Source organism: Ursus maritimus, unplaced genomic scaffold (genome assembly GCF_017311325.1).
Source record: "Ursus maritimus isolate PB19 unplaced genomic scaffold, ASM1731132v1 scaffold_2, whole genome shotgun sequence".
Classification (NCBI taxonomy): Eukaryota; Metazoa; Chordata; class Mammalia; order Carnivora; family Ursidae; genus Ursus; species Ursus maritimus.
In genome coordinates, this window is record NW_024424452.1 from 4,383,073 (window position 1) to 4,407,253 (window position 24,181).

Sequence of the window (24,181 nt, forward strand, 5' to 3'; positions counted from 1 at the left end):
AGGACTGACTCTTAAGGTCATACTGTAAGGCAGGCTCCTGGGAAATTTCTAAATGCAGAGGCTTGACAACTGTTCCTTAGCAAATGGAAGGAACTTGTTACTGACACCTGATTCACACAGCACTGTGATGGGCTTGCTCTACACTGTATCCCACCTAATTCTCCTACCAGCCACATAAAACATGCACTATTCACCAAGAGAACTGAAGCTCTGCACGTTCAAGACACAGGCTTAAAATCAGAGATCCAACTGGGAGAAATGGAACTAAAATTCAAGTGGGGACAAAACTTAAACCTGAGTTTGATCAAGATTCTACATGTAACTATCAATTTATAGGAAATACAGCACACCAAAGAACCAGTTAATGATGCCACAGGGTACAATCAGCAAAAGCTAGATTGTCAAACCTGTAAGATAAACAACCAATTTTTTTAAACAAATGAGCAGCAAAAAAAAGTAAAGGGAGGAGGAGGAAAGAGAACTTAAGAGATTAAGAGATGTAAGTAACTATCAGCGAACTGCAAGAAAGAATCTTACTTGGAACTCAATATGACCAAAGGTTTCTGTTTTTGTTTTTTTTTAAGGATTTTATTTATTTATTTGACAGAGAGAGACAGCCAGTGAGAGAGGGAACACAAGCAGGGGGAGTGGGAGAGGAAGAAGCAGGCTCATAGCGGAGGAGCCTGATGTGGGGCTCGATCCCAGAACGCCGGGATCACGCCCTGAGCTGAAGGCAGACGCTTAATCGCTGTGCCACCCAGGTGCCCCAATATGACCAAAGGTTTATGACACATCCAGAGAAATTTGAACAAAATGAGTAGATATCTAATAATGTTGCTTTTTAAGGTGTGAAAATGGTATTTTGATTGTTTTTCAAAAAAAGAATCTATCTTTTAAATGTAAACCTAAAATAGTTAATGGATTTAAAGAAAATGAAACAATTCTTGGAGTTTGCTTCAAAACAGTCAGGGAGGGAGGAAGTGGGTCATGTGGTTGATGAAACAAAACTAGGCAGGAGCGGACAGTGACTGAAGCTGGGTGATGGGTGATGGGTAAGCAGGCACTTGTTATAGTACAATTTCTAATTTTATGTGTGTTTGATGTTTATAATACAAAGGAAAAAAAATCCAGGCAAATGTGACTGTCTCCAGTGAATGAACAAGCGCAAGCGCGCGCACACACACACACACACATATATATATATATCAGGAGACTAAGCTATCATCATGTCTGGGGAGTGGCACAGGGAAGATGTGCTATGACCATAATTAGAAAACATCTCTGGGTATGCTTCCCACACCCAGTCCACAAGAGCATCACCGTCCACAGGGCAGAACCCCTGGGCACCATTTGCATATAGCAGGGAGAAGTTCTAACTGAATGCAACAGGTTTTAGCTTCTGCCAAACAGTACTTCCCCATAAATACCCCACTTTCATTCAAACGGTCCAGCCCAACCCCATTTCAAAACGCTGTAGATTTTCCAGCTACTCACCAAAACCAGCAGACACCATAAAAAAACATGACAGACCAGAAAGACAAAGAAAGGGGTAAGGAAGATATAAATAATAGGTGAGCCACAAAACCCTACAACCTCCCACCCAAATGATGAGTGGGCTGTGGGACGACCAGGGAGAAGCATCTGCTAGCCAAATTTCTTTTACTGGTCCCAGGACAGTGGTAGGGACATTGCTAACAGGACCAACCCACCCCCAGGCCACAGGAACTGGCTCCTGCTGCTGCCCTTTCCCGCTTCATCTGGGCTCCCTGGGAGCTCAACAAAGGTGTCAGGAAGCCCTGGAGCAATGAAGATGCCAGGAGGGCCTGAAGTTGCGGTCACTGTTTTTTTTTTTTTGGGGGGGGGGAAGCTCATTCATTTTTCAGTGACAACACAGCATTCCCTATTTGGCATGAGGAATGAGATTCAGAAATAGAAAGCACTAACTCTGTGTTCTCCTCAGAGTATTTTACCTAAGATTAACCTACAATTAGAGGAGTTTGTTGACAGCTGCCTGGATCTTCCTGGCCACATAAGGGGGAAGGGGCCTAGACTAAGGGTGAGGCCACCTTCACTAGGAGACCTGCCTCCAGCTGGAGAGGAAAGCAGGGAGGGACGCTGGAACACAACTTTCGCACCTAGTCATCTTGCCCTCCACAATCATATTCACTACCCTCCATGTCTTCATGGACAAACCAGAACCTCCCTGCTGCTTTTTTGAAACATTTTTTTTTTTAAAGTAGGCTCCATGCCCAAGGTGGAGCTTGAACTCACAACTCTGAGTTCAAGAGTCACATGCTCTACTGACTGAACCAGCTAGGCGCCCTCAGAACTTCCCTGCTTCTAATCTATTATTTCTTTTCATTCAGTTCCTCCTGATCAGCAAATACCTTTGTCTATTTATCTTCACCCTGACAAACTCCTTAGCTCTTTGCCATCATAAACCATCCCAATTTCCGCAAGCTGAACTCTTCATTCTGTTATCACGGGAAGAAGTAGTCAAGAGGTGTGACCCCACCAGGAAGACCAAGTAGAGCACCTTTCGGGTGATTGCATAGTGTCCTTTGAGTTCATGCAGGGCCCACTTGATGTCCTGACTGCTGAGCATTTTGAAGTCGGCCATCAGGAGGTCAGCAGCTTGGACGAAGCAACGCTGGTCAAGAGGAACCAATTTAGAGTAGTCAAAAAAGTCTATTTTAGGCAACTGAAACGAGAGAGACAGAGAGAGAAAGGGGCACAACATTAGGAGGCCAGATAGTACATTTCCCATGAGGGGGTATCACACTTCACGAACTGCTTATTACAAAACAGAATCATCTCACTTGTATTCATGATTATTCTACAGAGGTTACCAGTCCTGTACAGAGATGAAGAAACTGGTGGTTCAGAGATGTTAAATAAGCTGTCTGGAGTCTGGAAACTACTTGTGCCAGTCAAAACTAGTAAAAAAGTATAGCTGTGGATTTGAAACCCATCTTTCAGCCAACTTCTGTCCACAAAACGTTTAGAAAAAACTAGCATTTCTCTTGCTACAGAATATGTAAAACAGACGGTCGAAAGACCGTGTGGGGAGTAGAAGGATTAAGCAGCCATAAGCAGTTCTGATCTACTTTCTTTCACCACTTGACACATTAAATGCTAGTTAGGATTACAAATAAAAGCGATGATTAAGATTTAAAAACATCAGGGGCACTTGGGTGGCTCAATTGGTTAGACATCTGCCTTTGGCTCAGGTCATGGTCCTAGGGTTCTGGGATCAAGCCCCTGCGTCGGCGGGGGGTGGGGTGGGGTGGGGTGGGGTGGGGAAGGGTGGTGTCCCCTGCTCAGCAGGAGTCTGCTTCTCCCTCTGCCCCTCCACCCACTTGTGCTTGCTTTCTTCCTCCCTCAAATAAATAAAATCTTAAAAAAAAAGATTAAAAAAAATCAAATTGTTTTTAATACAGGATTTGGCTATAGAGGTGTAGGTGTTGTATATAAATCTTACATCAAAAGAAAAACTATAAACAGATATTGAACTCTAAGTGATGAAAGGCATGCTAAAGTATGTATGTATGGGACAGTGTGTTGTTTTTGTGACTTACTTTGAAATACATCATAATGAAATATAAGAGAGATGCACTGATGGACAGAGGGATGGATATGTGACAAAGTGGATATAATAAAATGTTAACTTTCAATAGTACTGCTGGTAGATATATAGGTGATCAGTGTAAAAATTTTTTTTTTTTTTAAGATTTTATTTATTTATTTGACACAGAGAGAGAGACAGCCAGCGAGAGAGGGAACACAAGCAGGGGGAGCGGGAGAGAAAGAAGCAGGCTCCCAGTGCTCCCAGCGGAGCAGGGAGTCTGATGTGGGGCTCGATCCCAGGATTCTGGGATCACGCCCTGAGCCAAAGGCAGACACTTAACGACTGAGCCACCCAGGCGCCCCAAAATTCTTTTGACTTTACTGTATGTTTGAAAATTTTCATAATAAAATATTGAAAAAACAAAACAACCAAAACAATACAAAGGACCCTGGCCAATTCTTGTTTCATTTTAAAAACTTGTTTTGTAAGACTAAAGACATGGAGGGTTTAACTTTTTGTGGGAAAGAGACCATGGCATTACAACAAAAGAAGTTAAATACAGAATCCAAAGTGGCTCAGGTTGGGAAAACCCACGGAAGGCATAAGTACATTCTGAAATTCTATTTTCCTGGCTAGTCTTTAAAAAATGTGTCCCAATGAAGCACTTTCTTACCACAAAGATGAAAAAAGCAGAGCATTTCTAGGCAGACTGCAAAACAAAGAGCACAACACTTGCCTTTGCCTCATCTTGGCTGGCAAGCAGGCTGCTACTGGGGTTGATAATGACTCTGTCTTCTCTCTTTGGATAGTCTGGATTTTCCAGAAGAAAATTACAAAGTCTGCAAAAATAAATGATGTTATTTTCACAGTGCTTCCAAATTCCACACCTGCCACTGATTTAAATACAACGTCTAAAAAAATAATGTGTCTCATCATAAGTGATGATTGGCCTATTAAAATGTTTGTAGATCAGAAAAATGAAACAAATAAACAAATAAATAAAAGACAGATATACTTAATTTCTATTTTTGCTTCTAGTTTTAAAACCAAGAAACATACTAATGAATGCACACTTCTCTGTGAGTCAGGTGTCAATGTCATGAAGTCACTGAAATTCTTACTGGCTGAACTATACGGAATTGGAGAATTCAGATGGAGATTATCTACTGTTTGTCAAAAACTGTAACAAACGAGGGGTGGCAAATGTATCCACAGTCGCAATTAAAAACAGTTTGCTTCATCCTGGAAAACACTATGGAGATTTCTTAAAAAGTTGAAGATAGAGCTACCCTACAACCCAGCAACTGCACTACTGGGTATTTACCTCAAAGATACAAATGTAGTGAAAAAGAAGGGGCACCCACACCCCAATGTTTATAGCAGCAATGTCCACAACAGCCATACTATGAAAAGAGCCCAGATGTCCATAGACAGATGAATGGATAAAGAAGATGCGGTACACACACACACACCCACCCACACCGGAATACTACTCAGCCATCAAAAAAAGAAATCCTGCCATTTGCAACTACATGGATGGAACTAAAGGGTATTAGGCACAGTGAAATAAGTCAATCAGAGAAAGACAATTATCATATGACCTCACTCATATGTGGAATTTAAGAAACAAAACAGAGGCTATTAGGGGAAGAGAGGAAAAAATAAAACAAGAGAAAATCAGAGAGGGAGACAAACCATAAGCGACTCTTGATCACAGGAAACAAACTGAGGGTTGCTGGAGGAAAGGGGGTGGGGGTGTGGGGGTAACTGGGTGACGACATTGAGAGCAGGTGATGTGAAGAGCACTCTGTATTATATAAGACTGATGAATCACTGACCTCTACCTCTGAAACCAACAATACATTATATGTTAATTAACTGAATTTAAATAAAATAAAAAAACACAAAAAAAGTTTGCTAAGTAAATAGATGAAATATAAAAGACCTTCTGTTAATTCATTAATACTTTTTGTAACCCTCTGGTAATACAAATACCCATGAGGAATTTCAGTGACATTCAGTTTGCCCAGCTGCAAGGGTAAAGGAACAGATCACGTCTGCTTAAGAATGGACTCTCTTCATGCCAAACCCACAGCCTTGTCCCTTTCACTATTATGAAATACATTTAAAGGTAAGAATATAGAGTAAGATAACACACACTGATGTATCATGTCCGGATTTAACAAATGTTAACCAGCAAGGTTTTTCACCCTGTAGCAACCAAATACAGCAACATACTGAACTCTTGGGATGATTCCACAGAGATAAGAACAGCCTGGGGGGTGTGCAGCACTAGCCACTGCAGTAGCAGGAAAACTTCTTGGCGCAAAGGGCCATGGGAATTCCCCTCTCCACCTTTCTCCCTTTCCTTGCTCCTACAGGTTCTTAGGATGACTCCATCCCATGATTCTTGAAACCCTCCTTCTTCCCAGGTCTCTCCTGTCCAGTGCCAACAGTGGAACCTTTAATAGTAGGACAGGTCTAGCAGGAAGAAGACAGAAAAAGCACTCCCCTTCTCACCCATGGGGCAGAGTGTCTGGGAACAGAACCTGGGAGACGCATGCTTCTTCTGCAACCCCTTCTGCAGGTTATACAGATCTTTGCAGGCTGACCTGAGAATTAGCCACCATCAAGAATCCAGGATGTATGGGGAAAGGCCTCAAGGTCTAAACAACTCTGTTTACATGCACGTCCAGACAAAGTACAAGCCAGACATGGAGCAGCTCCTCCATTTCAAACATGCCTGTTTGTAATGTTCTGATAAGTGTGGCTACCACAACCCAATAAACTGTCAGACATCAGGAACTCGGGGAAAGATAAAAAGGTCACTCAGTAAAGAATCTTCTTTGAGAGAATGGCTACCCATGAGTGAAGCCAGTGGTATCCACATGGGGTCCACGGAAGATGATCTGCTAGGGTACTGGAAGAAAGTATTACAACTCCTATTTTTTAAAATCTCATCGTTTAAAATTTTCTACTTTTATTTATTTTCTAAAGTATATGATACAGAATTACAGTATATGACACAGAGGTAGAAAAGTAGGTGTAATTTCTAGCAAACAAAGCAAAATAAAAAACCAACCATATTTTAGGGGTTCTTCTCTGACCAATTCATTTTATATTTTCAATATTAAGAAGATCACATACCGAAACACTGCAAGATAAGGAATTCCACATGGCAGAAATCAAAGGCTCTCGTTCTGTTACATATTTATGTTTCAATCTCAATCAAATCTGTTTAAGATGCAATCTTTTTCTTTCTTTTAAAGTAATCTGTACACCTGACGTGGGGCTCAAACTCATGATCCTGAGATCAAGAGTCAGAGGCTCTCTACTGACTGAGACAAACAGGCGCCCCCAGAGGCTCTCTTTGAACTGTCAAAGTCATTTTTTTTTTTTTTTAAAGATTTTATTTATTATTCGACAGAGATAGAGACAGCCAGCGAGAGAGGGAACACAAGCAGGGGGAGTGGGAGAGGAAGAAGCAGGCTCATAGCGGAGGAGCCTGATGTGGGACTCGATCCCGGAACGCCGGGATCACGCCCTGAGCCGAAGGCAGACGCTTAACCGCTGTGCCACCCAGGCGCCCCAAAGTCATTTCTGTTTTAATATCTTTACCCTTACCAACAGAACTTTCCGGAGGTTAAATGACATTCAGTGGCTCAGGTAATTAAATACAAAGTTTCTCTTCTATAGAAATGAACTATAACCGAAGACATCAATATTTACCGCCCGGGGGAAAAGGCAGTGGGAGGCTTGTCAGAACTCAAGTCTGCCCACCTATGTATATTATTTCATACCTGATCTGACCTGACAAGCCGAAGGGTCACAAGAAAGCACTCCTGCTAAAAGAGCCAGGCTGGTGTTCCAAGCTTTTATTCCTTACATAGTTGTTGTTGCCTTGATCCAATTTAAGATTCATCACATGTGAGTGAAAAGTCTTAGTAATCAGCTCAAAGAGATTACCATCACAGGAGGTTCTCTGGTGAATAAATCCCTCCTGCTAAGATAACCAGCTGGTTATGTCTGAAGGTGATTTAAAGACACACATAAAGTAACCGAGAGTCAGCCACACACAATGCCAGCTTGCTCAACTTTGCTTTGTGCCTCCTTCTGGGTCTACATTAACAATATTTAGCTTAGCTGTGGGAATGAACACCTCAGTCCCAAGAGCCCAGGGACAAAAGTCACGTCAGGAAACTCAGAAGACTACAGGTCTGGGGGCGCCTGGGTGGCACAGCGGTTAAGCGTCTGCCTTCGGCTCAGGGCGTGATCCCCGCGTTATGGGATCGAGTCCCACATCAGGCTCCTCCGCTATGAGCCTGCTTCTTCCTCTCCCACTCCCCCTGCTTGTGTTCCCTCTCTCGCTGGCTCTCTCTCTCTCTGTCAAATAAATAAATAAAATCTTAAAAAAAAAAAGACTACAGGTCTGAAAAGATTTAATAAAATTACTGCACAGTCCCCTTTCTTTGGATTTCACAAGAATTTTTATATGTTTAAGAATGAATATTTGCATCTAAGTGATGTGAAAGGCATGGAATCAGAAAGTCTCTAGAAAAAAGGGTATGTATGAAACTCAGGAGGTAAGAGAACAAACTGTCACAGAATCTATCAATTTGATCACATTTTACTGATATTTCACAGAAATTAATCTTGCAAATACTTGAAAAATGATATGTTCATTTGTAAAATGAGAGGGAAACATTAAAGTACACTAAATTTCTAAAGGGCTACTTAATATTTACTATAAATTATTAAAAAATACTTAAACTTGGCATTTCCTATTCAAATCAGTATTCTACATTCTTCTGTATATTCTACAGTATGCGTAGCTATGTGTGCTAGGTTTATACTTAATCGTTTATATTTTCCAAACTGAACAAACAAGTATTGTGTTTCATAATCAGGAAAACATGAACAACAAAAGAATTCAGTGAGTAAAGGTGCAAACAATTCACATAGGAGAGAAATAGAATTAAAACAAATATATGAAAATAGCCATGCAGCCCATTATCAAAGAAATAAACTAAAATAGTAAACTACTTTATGCCTAGTTAACGCCACCACTCTGCGTTATCACTGAGAAATTGCTAACGCAATTCATATACATCTCCAACAGCAACATAAACTGGTACAACTCCACTGGAAATCTATTTGGAAATATGTTTCAACGACCATAAATCTGTTTATAATGTCCAACCCTGAATTTTAACTTTTAGGGTTTCAGCATGTAGCGAGTATACAGAAAGAAAAGGCAAAGTGCCATATGGAGACAAATTAGAACATTGGTGAAAACTATGAACAAAGTATTTAACAAAAAGGAAAACTCAATAAAACTGTTATTAAAGGTGATCATTAACATCATAAAGAAAAAATGGAAAATATTTTTTGCTTATTTCATAAATAAGATATCCAGCATTGCATTTACCCTCTGAAAAAATCGTGTTCGTATTCCAAGAAGAACTAAAAGGTTACATAAAAATAAATTTAGTTGTTTTTTAATTGAGGGGAAGTCTAGGAGATACTTTTTATTGTAAAAATGTACTAGCTATTTCCATTCAATTTTGCTATGAATCTAAAAATGCTCTAAAAAGTTTATTAGCTAAAAATGTAATTATTTTATATATTATTTTATATTAATATAAAGTCATTTATATATTCAAAAAATATTTTGAAACCTTAGAAAAAAACGGCACTTTCATTTTTAGTAATGGCAGACCAATCTTCCCAAAGATGAGAAACAAGATAAAAAATTCAGAAATGAAAAATTTCTGCTTGAAAATATCAGTAGCCAGAAGCGCCTGGGTGGCTCATTCAGTGAATCATCTGCCTTCGGCCCAGGTCATGATCCCAGAGTCCTGGAACTGAGCCCTGTGTTGGGCTCTCTGCTCAGTGGGAAGTCTGCTTCTCCCTCTCCCTCTATGCTCTCTTTCACTCCTCTCTCTCTCAAGTAAATAAATAAAATCTTAACATACAACAACAAAAATAGCAGTAGCCAACAGGATGGCAAAGAAGGCCATATTTGGTCAAGACTGGGGGCTCAGGAGGCATGTGGAAGTATGGTTCAAAGGTGCATTATTTGTGAAAGCCAAAAAGTGCAAACAACTCAAATTCTAACTAAAGTAGAGGGAAAAATTACAGTACTTTGATACAAATGGGATACCACATAGCAATGAAAATGAATGAACTACAGTTATACAGAGCATGCGTAAACCCCAGAAACATAATGCTGAGTGAAAGAAGCCAGTCACAAAAGAATAGAGACAACATGAAATCTTCACAAAATCTTTAAACAGTGTTCAAAGATGGTGGCAATGTTCTATTTTTTGAGGATTTCTAGGTAGTAGTTATATGAATGTTTGATTCGTAATAAATTGTTAGGCTATCTTTATTTTGTGCGTTTTTCTGTATGTGTGTTATAGTCCACAATAAAAAAGGTTTAAAAAACTCTGAATATTAAAATAGAACTTGCAAAGTACATCGAATTAAAATTAGGAGTTCCCAGAGTCCAAACCTAAGTGCAGGTGAAACCCCAGAGGAGTAAGTTAAACAGAAGCCAGATTTTCCTGAGTGCACTCATCAAGTCATTTATATATTCAAAAAGAAAATAATGATAATGATAATAATCATCATCTTCTCGAGCCCTTACCTCACAGGGCACACAGACAAAGCTCACAGACCACAAGGAGAAACATGCCTTAATACTGACGACAAGTGGATGGAGAGGAAAACAAAATGCCCTCTGAGAATTGGTGAAGATTATACCCAGTCCTCATCCAAGACTAAATTCTTACTATCTCGATGACCCAAAACCTTGCAGACAACAATCTAAAGTATAAAGTAGTGTTAGACCGACACTGCTCCTAGGCACATGATGAAAGAAAGCGAATCCTCCCCGAAGGAACCGTTTCTGTCAAAACCCCAAGAAATGAGCTTACAGTTAAAATTTACAAAATGCACAAGGAAAACATGCACATCCAAACTAGTGATGACATGCTAGTGGCAAAACCTTGGATTTCTTGGGAGAAATGACCACATTCCACGTTTAGGGTAGAAACGTTAAAGTAAGCCCAGGCAACTCTGTGTTTTAGAAAGCCAAGACATGCTCAGACTCACAGGGTCATGTCAAAATAACACAGATGCATCTTAAGAGGCTCCTATCGGTCAAACTTACGATAATTCAGTAGCAAAAACAAAAAAGGTTGTAACTGATTGTAAAATACCACTTCTATAAAAAAACGTTAAGTCTAAAGTAACTTGGAAAAAGAGCAAAAAGAAGTAAAAGCACAAGATCTTACAGCAGAATGCCAGATAATAATCCAGGTGGTGGATATATGGGTGTTCCTTGTTTATCTTTCAACCTATGTTAAAAATACTGGGGGGGGGGGCAGAAAACCAATTACTTTAAAAAAAAAAAAAAGTGGGGGATTGTTCTAGATTAAGAAGCTAAAGAGATAAACACATTATGAAACTTTGACTCAATTCTGGTTTAAAAACTGGTCACAGGGGCACCTGGGTGGCTCAGTCGTTTAAAGCGACTGCCTTTGGCTCAGATCATGATCCTAGGGTCCTGGGATCGAGCCCCTCGTTGGGCTCCCTGCTCAGCAGGGAGTCTACTTCTCCCTCTCCTCCCCGCTTGTGCTCTCTCTCGCTATCTCTCTCTCTCTCTCAAAAAAAATAAAATAAATAAAATCTTTAAAAAAAACCATACACACACAAAAAACTGGTCACAGTGGCTATCCTTGGATAGAGGGCGACAGACGGGGTGGCCAGTGGCACCAACAGTGTCTCTACGAATTAGAAAAGAGCATCTCCTCTGGCTGTTGACCTGGGAAATGGGGCTCCTCCCGCTTGGCTGTGGTGGGGAACAGCTCTCACTTGCACTCCTGAGGACTACAATACTGGGCATAATCTTTTGAGGACAGAGGTTTAGGTATACTACCTCTTCTGTTCAACGGATGTGATCTGTATTAATTAACTGAAAATTTTATTAGTTTCAATATTCCGTTCTTCACAAATCTACAACTGTTTCACCTCTGCAGACCAGAGGGAGGGGAAAGAATATAAAAGGAAAAGGACTTATTTTGTTTTCTTTGGCACACTTCAAGTTTTTAAAAACTGTTATCATTTTTATGATAAACACTAAAGAAACACTTCCATACACTTCTCCAAACAGGCAGAGTGGCTGCAGAACACTTTCTGTTACAAATACAGGGAAGAAAAACTCCTTAACAACCTGATCAAAACACAGGTAGTATCAATGCTCAGAATTAACAAAACACCTTAATTCCATAAGCATGCAGAATTAAGTAAAACCCAGAAAAGTCTGTACATGACTAAAATCAGAACTCTTCTAACAGGATCATTAAAGAAAACATAATGCTAAGTGAAATAAGCCAGTCACAAAAGGACAGATACTGTGTTATTCTACTATTATAAAGTCTCCGGAGTAGTCAAATTCGAGGAGACAGAAAGTAGAAGTGTAGGTCCCAGGGGCTGGGGGTGGAGGGTGGGGGGTAAGGAGTTAACGTTTAATGGGGACAGTTCCAGTTTGGGAAGATGAAAATGTTCTGGAGATGGCGGTGATGGTTATGCAAAAACGTGGAGATACTTAATGTCATTGATCTGTATACTTAAAAATGATAAAAACGGCAGATTTTTATATTCTGTATATTTCACTACAATAAGAAAAACAAAAGGCATGTGGCATACTTACACATTCAAATCATAATAATTCTTCATATGAATTATCTCCTCAATATAGCCATTTGCAACATCTGGAAATCTTGCTTCCTGAAAATGAATAAAAATATTATTTTTCATCCACTAGAATGGCTTCAAATTGCAATAAAAACCAGATGGCAAAAAGTAAAATGACTAAAGACAAGAAAGGAGCTGTACAGCAGGTCCGTTCCTAGACTTATGTGTTTACACAGACTGTGGACTCTAGAAAGGACCTAGAGACTGTCTGGTCCTCTGCCACTTTCCATAGCCATTCTTCACTCTTTCAGTTAATGCTGAACATCTCTGCCTAGGCAAAAGGAGTCCAAAAAGGAGTAAAGCACTACCATGAGTTAATGTGCCACATGAAAACATCTGGGGAAAGAAGGGTTAAAAGCTTGTTCAAAGGCAATGAGCAGCTGAGCCAGAAGCCACAGCCCTGCATCACACTACACCAGGGATATCCAACAGAACCTCATACAATGATGGAAATGTTCTATTCTGTGCTTTCCAGTATCGTAGCTCTTCAGCCCCATGTGACTATCAGGCACTTTAAATGTGACTAGTACCACTGGAAATGGAATTTTAAATTTTATTTAATTGTAAGACACTTAAACAGGCACATGAAACTACATGTGGACAGTGCAGCTCCAGATAATCTTATAAAGCTGCCTTATGGGTTTGAATTGGAATTAATGCAAAATCCTTTTAAAACCAGGGGGATTGCTCGTATGACAGCACCAGGGTACCTATGATCTGCAGCTAAAATCCCAGAGGGCTTGCTGGGGGTTAAGGCTAGATTATGGAATCCTGATTTAACTTTCCTATCTTCAGAGTCTTTCTTCTTCTGTTCTATGTATCCAGCTATAGATCCCCTAGGAAAATAAGTGCCTCCACCCCCACCCCGCTGTGATTTTGCAGTAAAAGAAAACTCAGTACATTTAGTGTCTAATTATTCACGTAAATAAAATAAAACTTACTGTTTCTTTCACTAAAAGTGCAACGAGTTCTTGATCTACCTCAGTAGCTTCTTGCCCCCAAAGGTTTTCCAAATTGGGCTCCTGAGATCCTTGCAGTGGAAAGGCTGGCCCTGGCTCTTCATCATCTATTGCTAATTGTTGGTCTTCAAGCTCTCCTAGAGGATGGGCAGGCTGAGGAGAAGAGGGGCCTGGAATCCCATCCTGTTGGGGTTCTGGTCTTGGAAAAGCCGGCCTTGGAAAAGCCAGCCCCGGGGGTTCATGCTGATACAACAACGGGCCCAGTTCTGCTTCAGGCTGCCGCTCCTGAGGAACAACCTGGTTTGTTATCTCACGGGGCTGTTGGTTTAGGGACTGGAAGTAAGGATGGTCTAACCAGCAGTCTTCTCCGATGGCTTGATCATCTAGGATAGTAGCTGATTCTTCAAGGTTTGATAAAAGCTCGGTCTCTGAATCTTCGGATGACTGGTTCTCAGTGTCCAGAGGATCGCCTTCTGGTAAAAGAAGACCACCTTCTTCCAAGATAACGATTTTCTGCTCTGATCTCGGGTTGACGATGTCATTTGCTGCTTGGTTATGACTTGGTCCAGGTTTCGGTTCTCTTTCTGTTTGGCCACTTGGCTTCATGAATTCAGAAACTCCAGGAGGCCCAAGATCCAGAAATTCACCGTAGTCCTCCTCAGAATCATCCTGTGCCCCAGAATCAAACAATGAGCTGTTACACACTGAAAAATAGCCGTTCTTATCTGATTCAAAGGCTGCTCTAGACTTTTTAGGCCTTTCTTCTCCCAATCTTTTGAGATCTTGCCACTGGGCAGCTGGTTTGATGAGATTGGGTCGTGATGTCTGAGGTTTATTTGTCTAAGAAAAAATGAAATTTTAATAATTCAATTTCTTTCCTAGGTCTATGTCTCCTTGTGTACTTATGTTGAGCTTCGGAGACAGGACAGGAAAGAAAGACAACCCAAAACATCCTACCCCACAAAACCTATTCTTCTCAACATTTCTCTTAACATCGAAATTTGATCACAACTCTAAGAATCAAAGTAACCATTCAAAGACTGGAACCTGAGTTACAGTTTGAATTATAATTTCACCTGAGACCACTAAAAAACAACTGCATAGCAAAGAATGAAAGAACGACAAAACAGCAAAGGAATGAGGATTGTTCAAAAAACGAAAAGAATTTAAACTTCATTAGTAATTAGCAAAATGCAAATTTAAAAAAAGACCTCCGCCCCAAGACTGGCAGAATTTTTAGTTAGATAATATCAAACACTGATAAGGATGTGGGAAAACTCTCAGGCTATCATTCACTGCGGGTGAATTTAGGAGAGCAATCTGACATTACTGATTAAATTAAAAATGTATACCCTTAGGATCTATCAATGTAACCTTTTTACATCTATTCTACAAACCCTTATGTATCTAAAGGGCACATATATTACAGATATTCACTGCCACATTGCTTGTAACATAAAAAGAAAAAAATCGGAGACATTCCACAGTTTACGCCCAAGAGAGTAGTTAAAAGGTAATGCAATACAGATGCCTCTGACCTTTCTCTTCTCTGAAATCACCCCAATCCAGGGAGAAATGAGACACAGAACTGAGAATCTTTGATGAAACAAACAGATATGTGCAATCCCAAATCACAACATCTAAGAGGAGGAGCCAATAAATGCAGTGATAGAAGTACCACCACAGATTTCAGGCAAGGAAGAAAAAGCTTCAGAAAGCCAGAAAGTTTTCCAAAGATGGTGATGTGCCCTGGGGGGATAAGACCAATACCCTGTTTGGAACAAAGGGAACTACCACTCTACTTGACAGGAGTTTCAGGGGAGCTTAGACTATAAGGGGACAAACACCTCTGTGGGGGGGGGGGGCAGGCTGTCAGTGACACAGGATGGACAGAAACTCTGAAATGGGCTTCTCTGGAACCAGCCATCTCTGCCAGGTCGTAAGAAGAGAAGGCTAAATAAATTAAGTCCATGTGCAGAACACCTCCTGCCTACACACATACCCTCTGGTAAGAGAAAACTCCTGCTAGCCAACAACAGTACCTGAGCCTTTCCCCAAAACTGCCTACAAAGAGCTGGTCCAGGAACACTTCAGCTGCATTCATAGTTGAGTAATAAAAACCAACTAGAAACTATATAAAGATACCCAACTTCTAAAAAAAGAAATGGCAGACGAATAACACAATGAGAAAATTAGTACTACACAGCGGGTAAAATAATGACAAAACAGAAACACAGACACAAAGAAGTAATAATCATTTCTTTAATATAAATGTTTTAAATCATTGTTGAGTAGAAATAAGGTAATCATCAAAAGCTGGAAGGTGAAGTGAAGAACCCAGGGGTCCAAAAATACACTTAAAGCTGATAAATCAACTGATACACGTAAGGACAGCATTTGAAACTATAAAAGCAATACAAGAAGAACTAAAAAGAATAAAACAAAGGATAAAAAGCTTTCAAAAAGAAAAAAATTAAAAAAAAAAAGTCTTCAAATTATCAGCTAGAACACGGCCCCAAAGTAAGTAAAAACAAAACCTCCAAGATGCAGGGAATATACAGTGAAAGATTATTATTTCTTAAAAAGATGTATTTATTTATTTTTGAGAGAGAGCATGTGAGCACATGAGCTGGGGGGAGAGAGGCAGAGGAAGAGGAGAGAGGGAACCTCAAGCAGACTCTCTCCTGAGTGTAGAGCCTGACACGGCTCAATCCCACAACCATGAAATCGTGACCTGAGCTGAAATCAAGAGTCGGATGCTTAAATGACTGAGCCACCCAGGTGTCTCTGAAAGATTATTTTTAAAAGCAGTAAAAATGTAAAGCAAAATAAATACTATAAGAGAACTAAAAACGAATTATAACAGTCACATTAATAAATATAAATGAGGGGCTCCTTGCTGGAGTCCGGGGAATGTACACCTCTTGATCTCGGGGTCATGAGTTTGAGCTCTACCTTGGATGTAGTGATTAAATAAATAATTTAATATAAACAAGGTCAATTCCCCTATTAAATTTAAAATTCTCTTTAAAAAGAACCCCTAAAGCAAAATCCAAACATACACTCAATCACATAACCAAGTTACTGGCACACAGTGATTCAGAAAGGACGTGGGTAAGGACACAAAAGTGGACTTCTGTTTCTAGCAATGACATGCTAGATCATTTTGAACAACCTTCTACTGAGTAAAAGCAGAAAACTTGGTCAAAATATCAAAGCAACATCCAACATCTAACTGAAGGCCTCAGAGATATAGGGGGACAGGAACCAGGAAGAAGTCGTCCAGTAAAATGAGCCCCACATTGGAGTACTTTTCTCTTATAGCTGCATTTGCTATCGCAGACCTAGCTGAAGAGGAAAGACAACACTCTGACATCATTACTGAGGAGCTACAGGCACCAAAGGTGGAATTCAGAACTCACCATCGGGAAGGGTTCTGGTAAATCTCAAGCTCAAGGCTGAACTGGAAATATGCTGGACCTCTCTGGAAATGAATCCTAGTTTGGATAGTTTAAATTCCTCCATCTGAAATTGCTCGTCCCCTAACCTTGTTTGAAAAATAAATGTGAGGGGTACCGGGGTGGCTCAGTCGGTTAAGCATGTGCCTTCAGCTCAGGTCATGATCTCCGGGTCCTGAGATGAGTCCCATGTCTGGCTCCCTGCTCATTAGGGAGTCCCATGTCTGGCTCCCTGCTTCTCCCTCTCCTTCTGCTCCTCCCCCTAACATGTGCACTCTCTCTCACAAATAAATAAAATCTTAAAAAAAAAAAAAAGGAAGCAGCTTAAATAAGACATAGATACAAAATGATTGAAAATTAGGTAAGAAAACAGCAGTAATAAAGACTACAGTGAAAAGGTTTTACCAACTATGCAAGTGGAGTTCTGAAAGAGAGAGGTAAGAAGCAATATTTGAAGACCAAAATACAAATGTTCAGGAAGGACAGTGGCTTGATTTGTTTTGAAGATGTAAGCAGGATGAATTAAAAAACCCCACACAACAGAAACGTAAGTATAGCACAGGAAGACTTCAGAAATCAAATATGAGATAAGTTCTTAAAAGCACGTATTGCTTTCAAAAGAAAAAATAAGACTGACTTTTCAACACAAAAATGAAAGCCAGAAGACACTGGAATAATACGTTCCTAGTGTTAAAAGAAAAGAAATACCACATAGAATTTAACGCTCAGTGAAAAGACCAGATTTACTGTAAAGGAAATCCTAAGGAGTGTTCTTTAGGTAGAAGAAAAATAATCTGCAAGGTGCAGAAAGAGGTAAATATTTGGAGGAAGTGAAGTGGATGCTGATCATATAAAACAAAAAAGATTGTGTAGGGTTTAAAAAAAAAAAAATGTATACAGGGGCGCCTGGGTGGCACAGCGGTTAAGCGTCTGCCTTCGGCTCAGGGCGTGATCCCAGCATTCTGGGATCGAGCCCCACATCAGGCTCCTCCGCTATGAGCCTGCTTCTTCCTCTCCCACTCCCCCTGCTTGTGTTCCCTCTCTTGCTGGCTGTCTCTATCTCTGTCAAATAAATAAATAAAATCTTTAAAAAAAAAAAAAAAAAGATTCTCTCTCTCTCCCTCTGCCCCTTCTCCCACCTCTCTCTAAAAAAAAAAAAAAAAAAATGTATACAGAATTAAAATATATTTAAAGAACAGTATTTCACTTGGGAGGTGAATAAACAGAATTATAAAGTGTTCTAAAGTCTTTCTCCAGGAAGAGTTTAAAGTGCTAAATTTATATTAGCACTGAGGCACCTCTGTGATGTGAGGAAGCCTGAACAAGCCCTTAAAACAGATCATATGTATTAGGCCTGACACCAAAAACAACTGACAATGAAAGAATAAACTGAATTTCACCAAAGTTTAAAACTTTTATGCCCCAAAGGACACCATCAAATAGTGAAAAGACAATTCACAGAATGAGAAAGTATCTGCAAACCAGGTATCTGATAAGGGTACACTACCCAGAATATACAAAGATTCAATAGTACAAAGACAATCCTGTTTAAAAATGGGCACACGATCTGCATAGGCATTTTTCCAAAGAAGATATGCAAATGTCCAATAAAGCACATCAAAAGAGGCTAAATATCATTAGCTGTAGGGAAATGCAAATCAAAACCATGAGATACCACTTCACATCTACAAGAATGGCTGTTAATAAAAAAGATGAAACTAACAATTGTTTGAGAGAATATGGAGAAACCAAAACCCTCATACACTGCTGGTGGAAATGTATGACAGTGCAGCTGCTGTGGGAAACAGTCTGGTAGAGTAAAACAGAGTTACCATATAATCCAGCAAGTCGGTTCCTAGGGGTATAACTGCTATGGTCTGAATGTTTGGGTCAGCCTCCCCCACCCTCATGAATGGGATTAGTGCCTTCGTAGAAGAGGCTCCAGAGAGATCCCTACCCTCTTCCACCATGTGAGGACACAAGTGAGAGGTGCTAGCTTTGAACCAGAAAGAGGGCCTTCGTCAGAACACAACCATGATGGAACCCTGATCTCGGACTTCCCAGCCTCCAGAACTGTGAGCAATAAATTTCTGTTGTTATAAGTTACCCAGGCAGCATTATTTTGTTATAGTGGCTGGAATGGACTAAGACAATAACCAAGAGAAAAAAAAAACATACATCCACACAAAAACTGCTACATGAATGTTCACAGCAGCATTAGTCATAACAGCGAAAAAGTGGAAGAATCCCAAATGTCCATCAGCTGATGAATGGATAAACAATGTGTGATACATCCATACAATGGAATATTATTTGGCAATAAAAAGGAATGAAGTACTGATTTATGCTACATCACAGATGTAGATGTAGATCAACGTTATGTTGAATGAAAGAAGCCGGTCACTAATAAAATCACATACTGTATGATCCCATTCATACGGAATGTCCATAAGAGAGGCACATGTATACAGACAAAAGTAAATTAGTGGTTTACTAATTAGCAATTAGTAAATTAGGTTTACTAATTAGGGATTAGCAATCACTGTTAATGGGCATAATGGGTTTCCTTTTGGGATAATGAGAATGTCCTAAAATTGTGCTGATGGTTGGAAAACTCTGTAAATACATGAAAAACTACTGAACCATATACTTTTTTAAAAAAAAGTAGGCTCCACGCCCAGTGTGCACCCCAGCGTGGCGCTTGAACTCACGACCCTGAGATCAAGACCTGAGCTGAGATCAAGAGTTGGACGGTTAACCGACTGAACCACCCAGGTGCCCCAAACTGTATACTTTAGATGGATGAACTGTATGGTATGTGAATTATATCTCAAGAAAGTTGTGTTAAAAAGGGAGAGCGATCCTATGTAGAAGTCCCAAAGACAGCAATGGCTGCTGGCTTCCAGCTGCTCCGGTCCCCTGCTGCCCCAGCTCCAGCACCATCTGACAACAGTCACACAAGATGTCCCAAGCCAGAACAATCCAGCTGAGCCCTTCTTAAATTCCTGATCCACAGAAACAAATGACTGCAGCTGCTTTAAGCCATTAAGTTTTGAGGTGACAGGTTACATGGCAATGAGTAAAATAATAATATAAAAGAATGAAGAATGAATAACTCAAGAAGTCAGTAAAAGGGACCATAAATGCCAAAGAAGCATGTTAAATATGCTAAAGCAGAAGGAAAGCATTCAAGACAAAAGCAGAAACCGATTAGGAAGAAAACAAACGGGAGCACTATAACACGATTCTCAAAGTGGTTTCTTTAGTGAAGCAGGAAGAAGAGGGGAGGAAGGAAGGTAATGTTAGTCATCAAATCAGGGAAAGGGGATAAAACACAAGTACACAAAATAGAAAATGAAAATGGAGGAACCACAGACTCAGAGGACAGAGAGAAAACAACAGGTTATTTTATTTAATTTTATCAAATACATTACAAAAAAAACCTTAAAGAAATTATTTTGTAGGAAAATATCAGTGAACAGAACTGATATTAAAGTGACAGAAGGGGTGCCTGGGGTGGCTTGGTCAGTTAAGCATCCAACTCTTGGTTTCGGCTCAGGTTGTAATCTCAGGACTGTGAGACTGAGCCCTTCGTTGGGCTCCATGTTCAGCGCAGAGTCGGCTTGAGATTCTCTCTCTCTGCCCCTCCCCCACTCTCTAAAATAAATAAATCTTAAAAAGAAAAAAAAAGAAGCGACAGAAGGGGACGCCTGGGTGTCTCAGTCGGTTAAGTGTCTGACTCTTGATTTCTGCTCAGGTCCTGAGCTCACCGTTGTTGAGTTTGAGCCCTGCGTTGGGCTCCATGCTGGGTGTAAAGCTTACTTGAAAAAAAAAAAAAAAAGAAAAGAAAAAAAAAAGAAAAAAAAGTGACAGAAAATCTAGACATGTTAATTACCATAGAGGAAGCTGAGACAGTTTCAAAGAACTGGCCTCCAAGTAAAGCAACAGGCCAAACGCCTGTAGGGTAAATTCTACCAAATCTGTAAAGAACAGGTAACTCCAGTGTTATTTAAAATAGTAATATCAAAGCAAAGAAGAAGAAAGAAAACTTCTAAATTCTTTTGACGAAATCAGAATCAATCATGTTTATAAAAACCCTGTCAAAGACAGCACAGGCACACGCACATACACCTACAGGCCAATCTCACTCATGAGATCTATGGAGAAAACCCTAAATAAAATCTTAGCAAATGGAATCCAAGGGCATATTACCATTACATCATAATACCATTACCAAGCAGAATCGATCCAGAGAAGAACAGAATTTAAATTAATAGATCGAAGAAAAATATGATAATCTCTACACATACTGAAATGGAATTTGATAGAATTTTATATTCACTAACAAAAACTTAAAGTAGATGGCTACTTCTTTAACATACTTTAAAAAAATGGCATCTCAGAGGCGCCTGGGTGGCTCAAGTTGGTTAAGCATCTGCCTTCAGCTGAGGTCACAATCCCAGAATCTCAGGATCGAGCCTCACATCAGGATCCCTGCTTGGGGGAGTGGGGTGGGGGGAGTCTGATCCTCCCCTGTTTGTTCTAATAAATAAATAAAATCTTAAAAAAAAGAAAGGTATCTCAAGCAAAAAGCCACCATCTCACTTAGCGAAGAAACATTACAAGTATTCCCATTTATGTCAGTGGGTTTTTTTCTCATTCCTATTACCACTATTAAAATTTTTGAGAAGGCATTATTTAATATAATTAAACAAGATAAACACAAATATAAAAACTGGAAAGGAAGAAACTGCAAGTATCATTATCTGCAGATAGATCAGATGCCATCCCTTGAGAAGTTCATAGGGTCAACTGAAAAACAACTACAGACAATAAAGATAATGTGAAACTAATATAAAATTACTATTAAAACCAAAAGACTCCTAAATTTAAAAAAACAAAGGTTATAAGGTACAGTGGAAGAAAAGATACCACTTACAAAAGTGACAGAAAAGATAAAAAAACCGGGAAGAAACTAAACAAAAAATGTTTAACATTTATAGTTAAGAAAAATTCAAAATGCTCTCGCTGAGGGATATAAAGGAAGGCTAGACCAGATGGAAGAAAAGTTAGAGAGGGTCCAAATTATAAAAAAATTGTTCTTTAATAGTAAGATTTGTTTTGAATTAATTGATCTACCTATTGGAATCAGAAAAGCTGAGCTCAAAATTTATATAAAAAAGTAAGCACGAAAATATCCAGGATGATTCTGAAAAATGTAGAGTAAAAAGGGGAGATGACACTACCTGATATTAAGATACACAATAAGGTTGTTGTAATTGCAACATGCAGACTAGTGCGTGAATAGTCAGAGCAATAGTGCAGAAGTCGAGAAACAGACCAAACCTGCGGCATCTAAAGCTCCAGGGGCATTATCAAGGTAGAAAGGGGCTGTTTTCAGAGATGCAGGACCACAGCACACACAGAGAGCCACAGTGCAACAGAAGTGGTGCTCTCAGCGTTCCTAAGAGGCCCCAAAAACCACTGCTGCAGGGCCAAAGAATCAGATCACTAACTTGCAAGAATGCCTCATCATGGTAAGTTTAAGAAAACTCACTTCTGTCAGGATGACATCATCATCTAGGTCCTCTTCGTCGTGTTGCTGAGGAGCCGGGGTGACCAGCATAGGAACCCCTTCCTCATCAGAGGAGTCAGATATGGTGATGGGTCCATCTCTGAGATTGATCCAGTCTAAAAGGAAGCAGAGAACATGGTTACCAGGAGATGAGCATGATCACATTCAGTCTTTTAATTCAATTTTGGCACGAAAAGGGTCAAGCCTAAAGCCAAGTTCATGGCTACTGGTGTGTTAGCTTAGGTAAGCTAACACCTGCACCCAAGTATTAACAGCCAGGTTTCCGTGGTGAGCCTTGGCCGTAACGCATTTTGGGGATCAACAGAGAAAATCTGATAACATTATCAACTTTTTTTATACTAGGTCTGAGAAATCTCTTGGTAAAATCTTGATTGCCAATTTTTAAAAAGTGAAATCATGGTCTCCCACCTCATCTCTATTCCTCCCAGGGAATAAAACATTGTTTTATTCAACTGATTAAACTGAAAAAACTTTCACTCAAAACTAGTAAAATTTTCATTTAACATTTAAAATACCAATTTGCTCACCTTAGACATAAACTTTAAATATAATTTACATATAGTTCAGTGTTTCAAACACCCATTTAGCATCTATGACCGTAAACAACAGAACCTTCCTAATTTCCTTTTATTTTTTAATTTTTTTTTTTTTTTAAAGATTTGAGAGAGTGTGTGTGCACGCACACGTGAGGGAGCACTTGAGCAGGAGGAGCAGAGGGAGTGGGAGAAGAGAAACAGATGCCCCGCTGAGCATGGAGCCCAATGTGGGGCTCGATCTCAGAACCCTGAGATCATAACCTGAGCCGAAATCAAGAGTCGGACGCTTAACCAACTGAGCCACCCAGGTGCCCCATCCTTTTAAGTATAACTAGAGTTAAGTTAACTATCTGGATATAGTAATTATGTTCAAAGTTTCTAACTTCTTGTATTCGTTTGAAAAAAGAGCATGTCTAATATGAATTACTGGATAACACAAACTGTTAATTTTTTCCTGCTTGGCTCATGGGAATGTTAAAGGTTAAAACAGGCAATGAAGACAAAATGCATTAAGGGTCCTAGAGAAAAGGTTAGGGGGAAAAAAACCACAATGAGAAAAGAGACATCATCAATTATAAATGTTGAAATTTCTCCATTAAAGCTCTAATATCTTTCTCAAGGCTAATGCCTCATTTATTTTTATGGCATCCAACAATTTGAAAAGCAATCTAAAGTCAATTATCTCACTTCAACCCTGTAACAGAGCTGTGGTGAGCCAGGGACAGCAGTCTGTTAAATCTAAGGTCAGACCGCCTGGGTTCAAGTCTCCGCTCCACCATATGCCAGCCACGTGATGCTATTACCTAACTCAACAAGCATCCACTTCCTCAACATTAAAAAAAGGTTAACAGTGATGGTTTGAGGGGAGAAGTCTCAAACCCACAGCCTGCAGGGGAGACAGCCAACCAGAGTTAGCTTAATTCATGTGACAGAATTCCAGATTTTCCTGAATGTTCCCAATCATTATATTCCTTTGGTCATTTCCAGGTATTAAATGGTTGTTTTTGACAATTTTGTCTAGTTTTTTTTGGAAGATCTAATTGGCTTTATTAACCAATTCATGATTTGGGCAGCACCCCATTTAGCAAGCAGAGTGGAGCTCCGGAGAGTTTTATCTAATTTTACTAGTTTTGGAGAGAATTTGCCAAGCTCAGTGAGCTATTCCAAAAAAAAACCCACCCCGTGGAGGTCCATTATGAAGAGACACTAAGGCAGAGGCACTAGACACCAGGCACAGGGTCAAGAGAGGAAAGGGGTGCCAGTGAAACAGCACAATGAACAGCTGCCTTCTGCTGCTTAGTTCC

The 24,181-nt window shown here is 39.8% G+C and overlaps 1 protein-coding gene across 7 annotated transcripts in view; it reads right to left on the reverse strand.

Annotated features, from left to right (window-relative positions):
* RNF216 (ring finger protein 216) overlaps nucleotides 1-24,181 on the reverse strand; it is a 141,956-nt gene that overhangs the window by 97,117 nt on the left and 20,658 nt on the right. For 6 of the 7 annotated variants that reach the window (XM_040634735.1, XM_040634736.1, XM_040634739.1 and 3 more), the window contains exons 3-7: nucleotides 22,303-22,436; nucleotides 13,270-14,127; nucleotides 12,285-12,361; nucleotides 4,305-4,407; nucleotides 2,537-2,701 (exon numbers count right to left, since the gene is read on the reverse strand). In XM_040634735.1, coding sequence (XP_040490669.1) covers nucleotides 2,537-2,701; nucleotides 4,305-4,407; nucleotides 12,285-12,361; nucleotides 13,270-14,127; nucleotides 22,303-22,436 — 1,337 coding nt within the window. The remainder of the gene's footprint in view (nucleotides 1-2,536; nucleotides 2,702-4,304; nucleotides 4,408-12,284; nucleotides 12,362-13,269; nucleotides 14,128-22,302; nucleotides 22,437-24,181) is intronic. The other variant, XM_040634737.1, reaches the window with a different exon arrangement.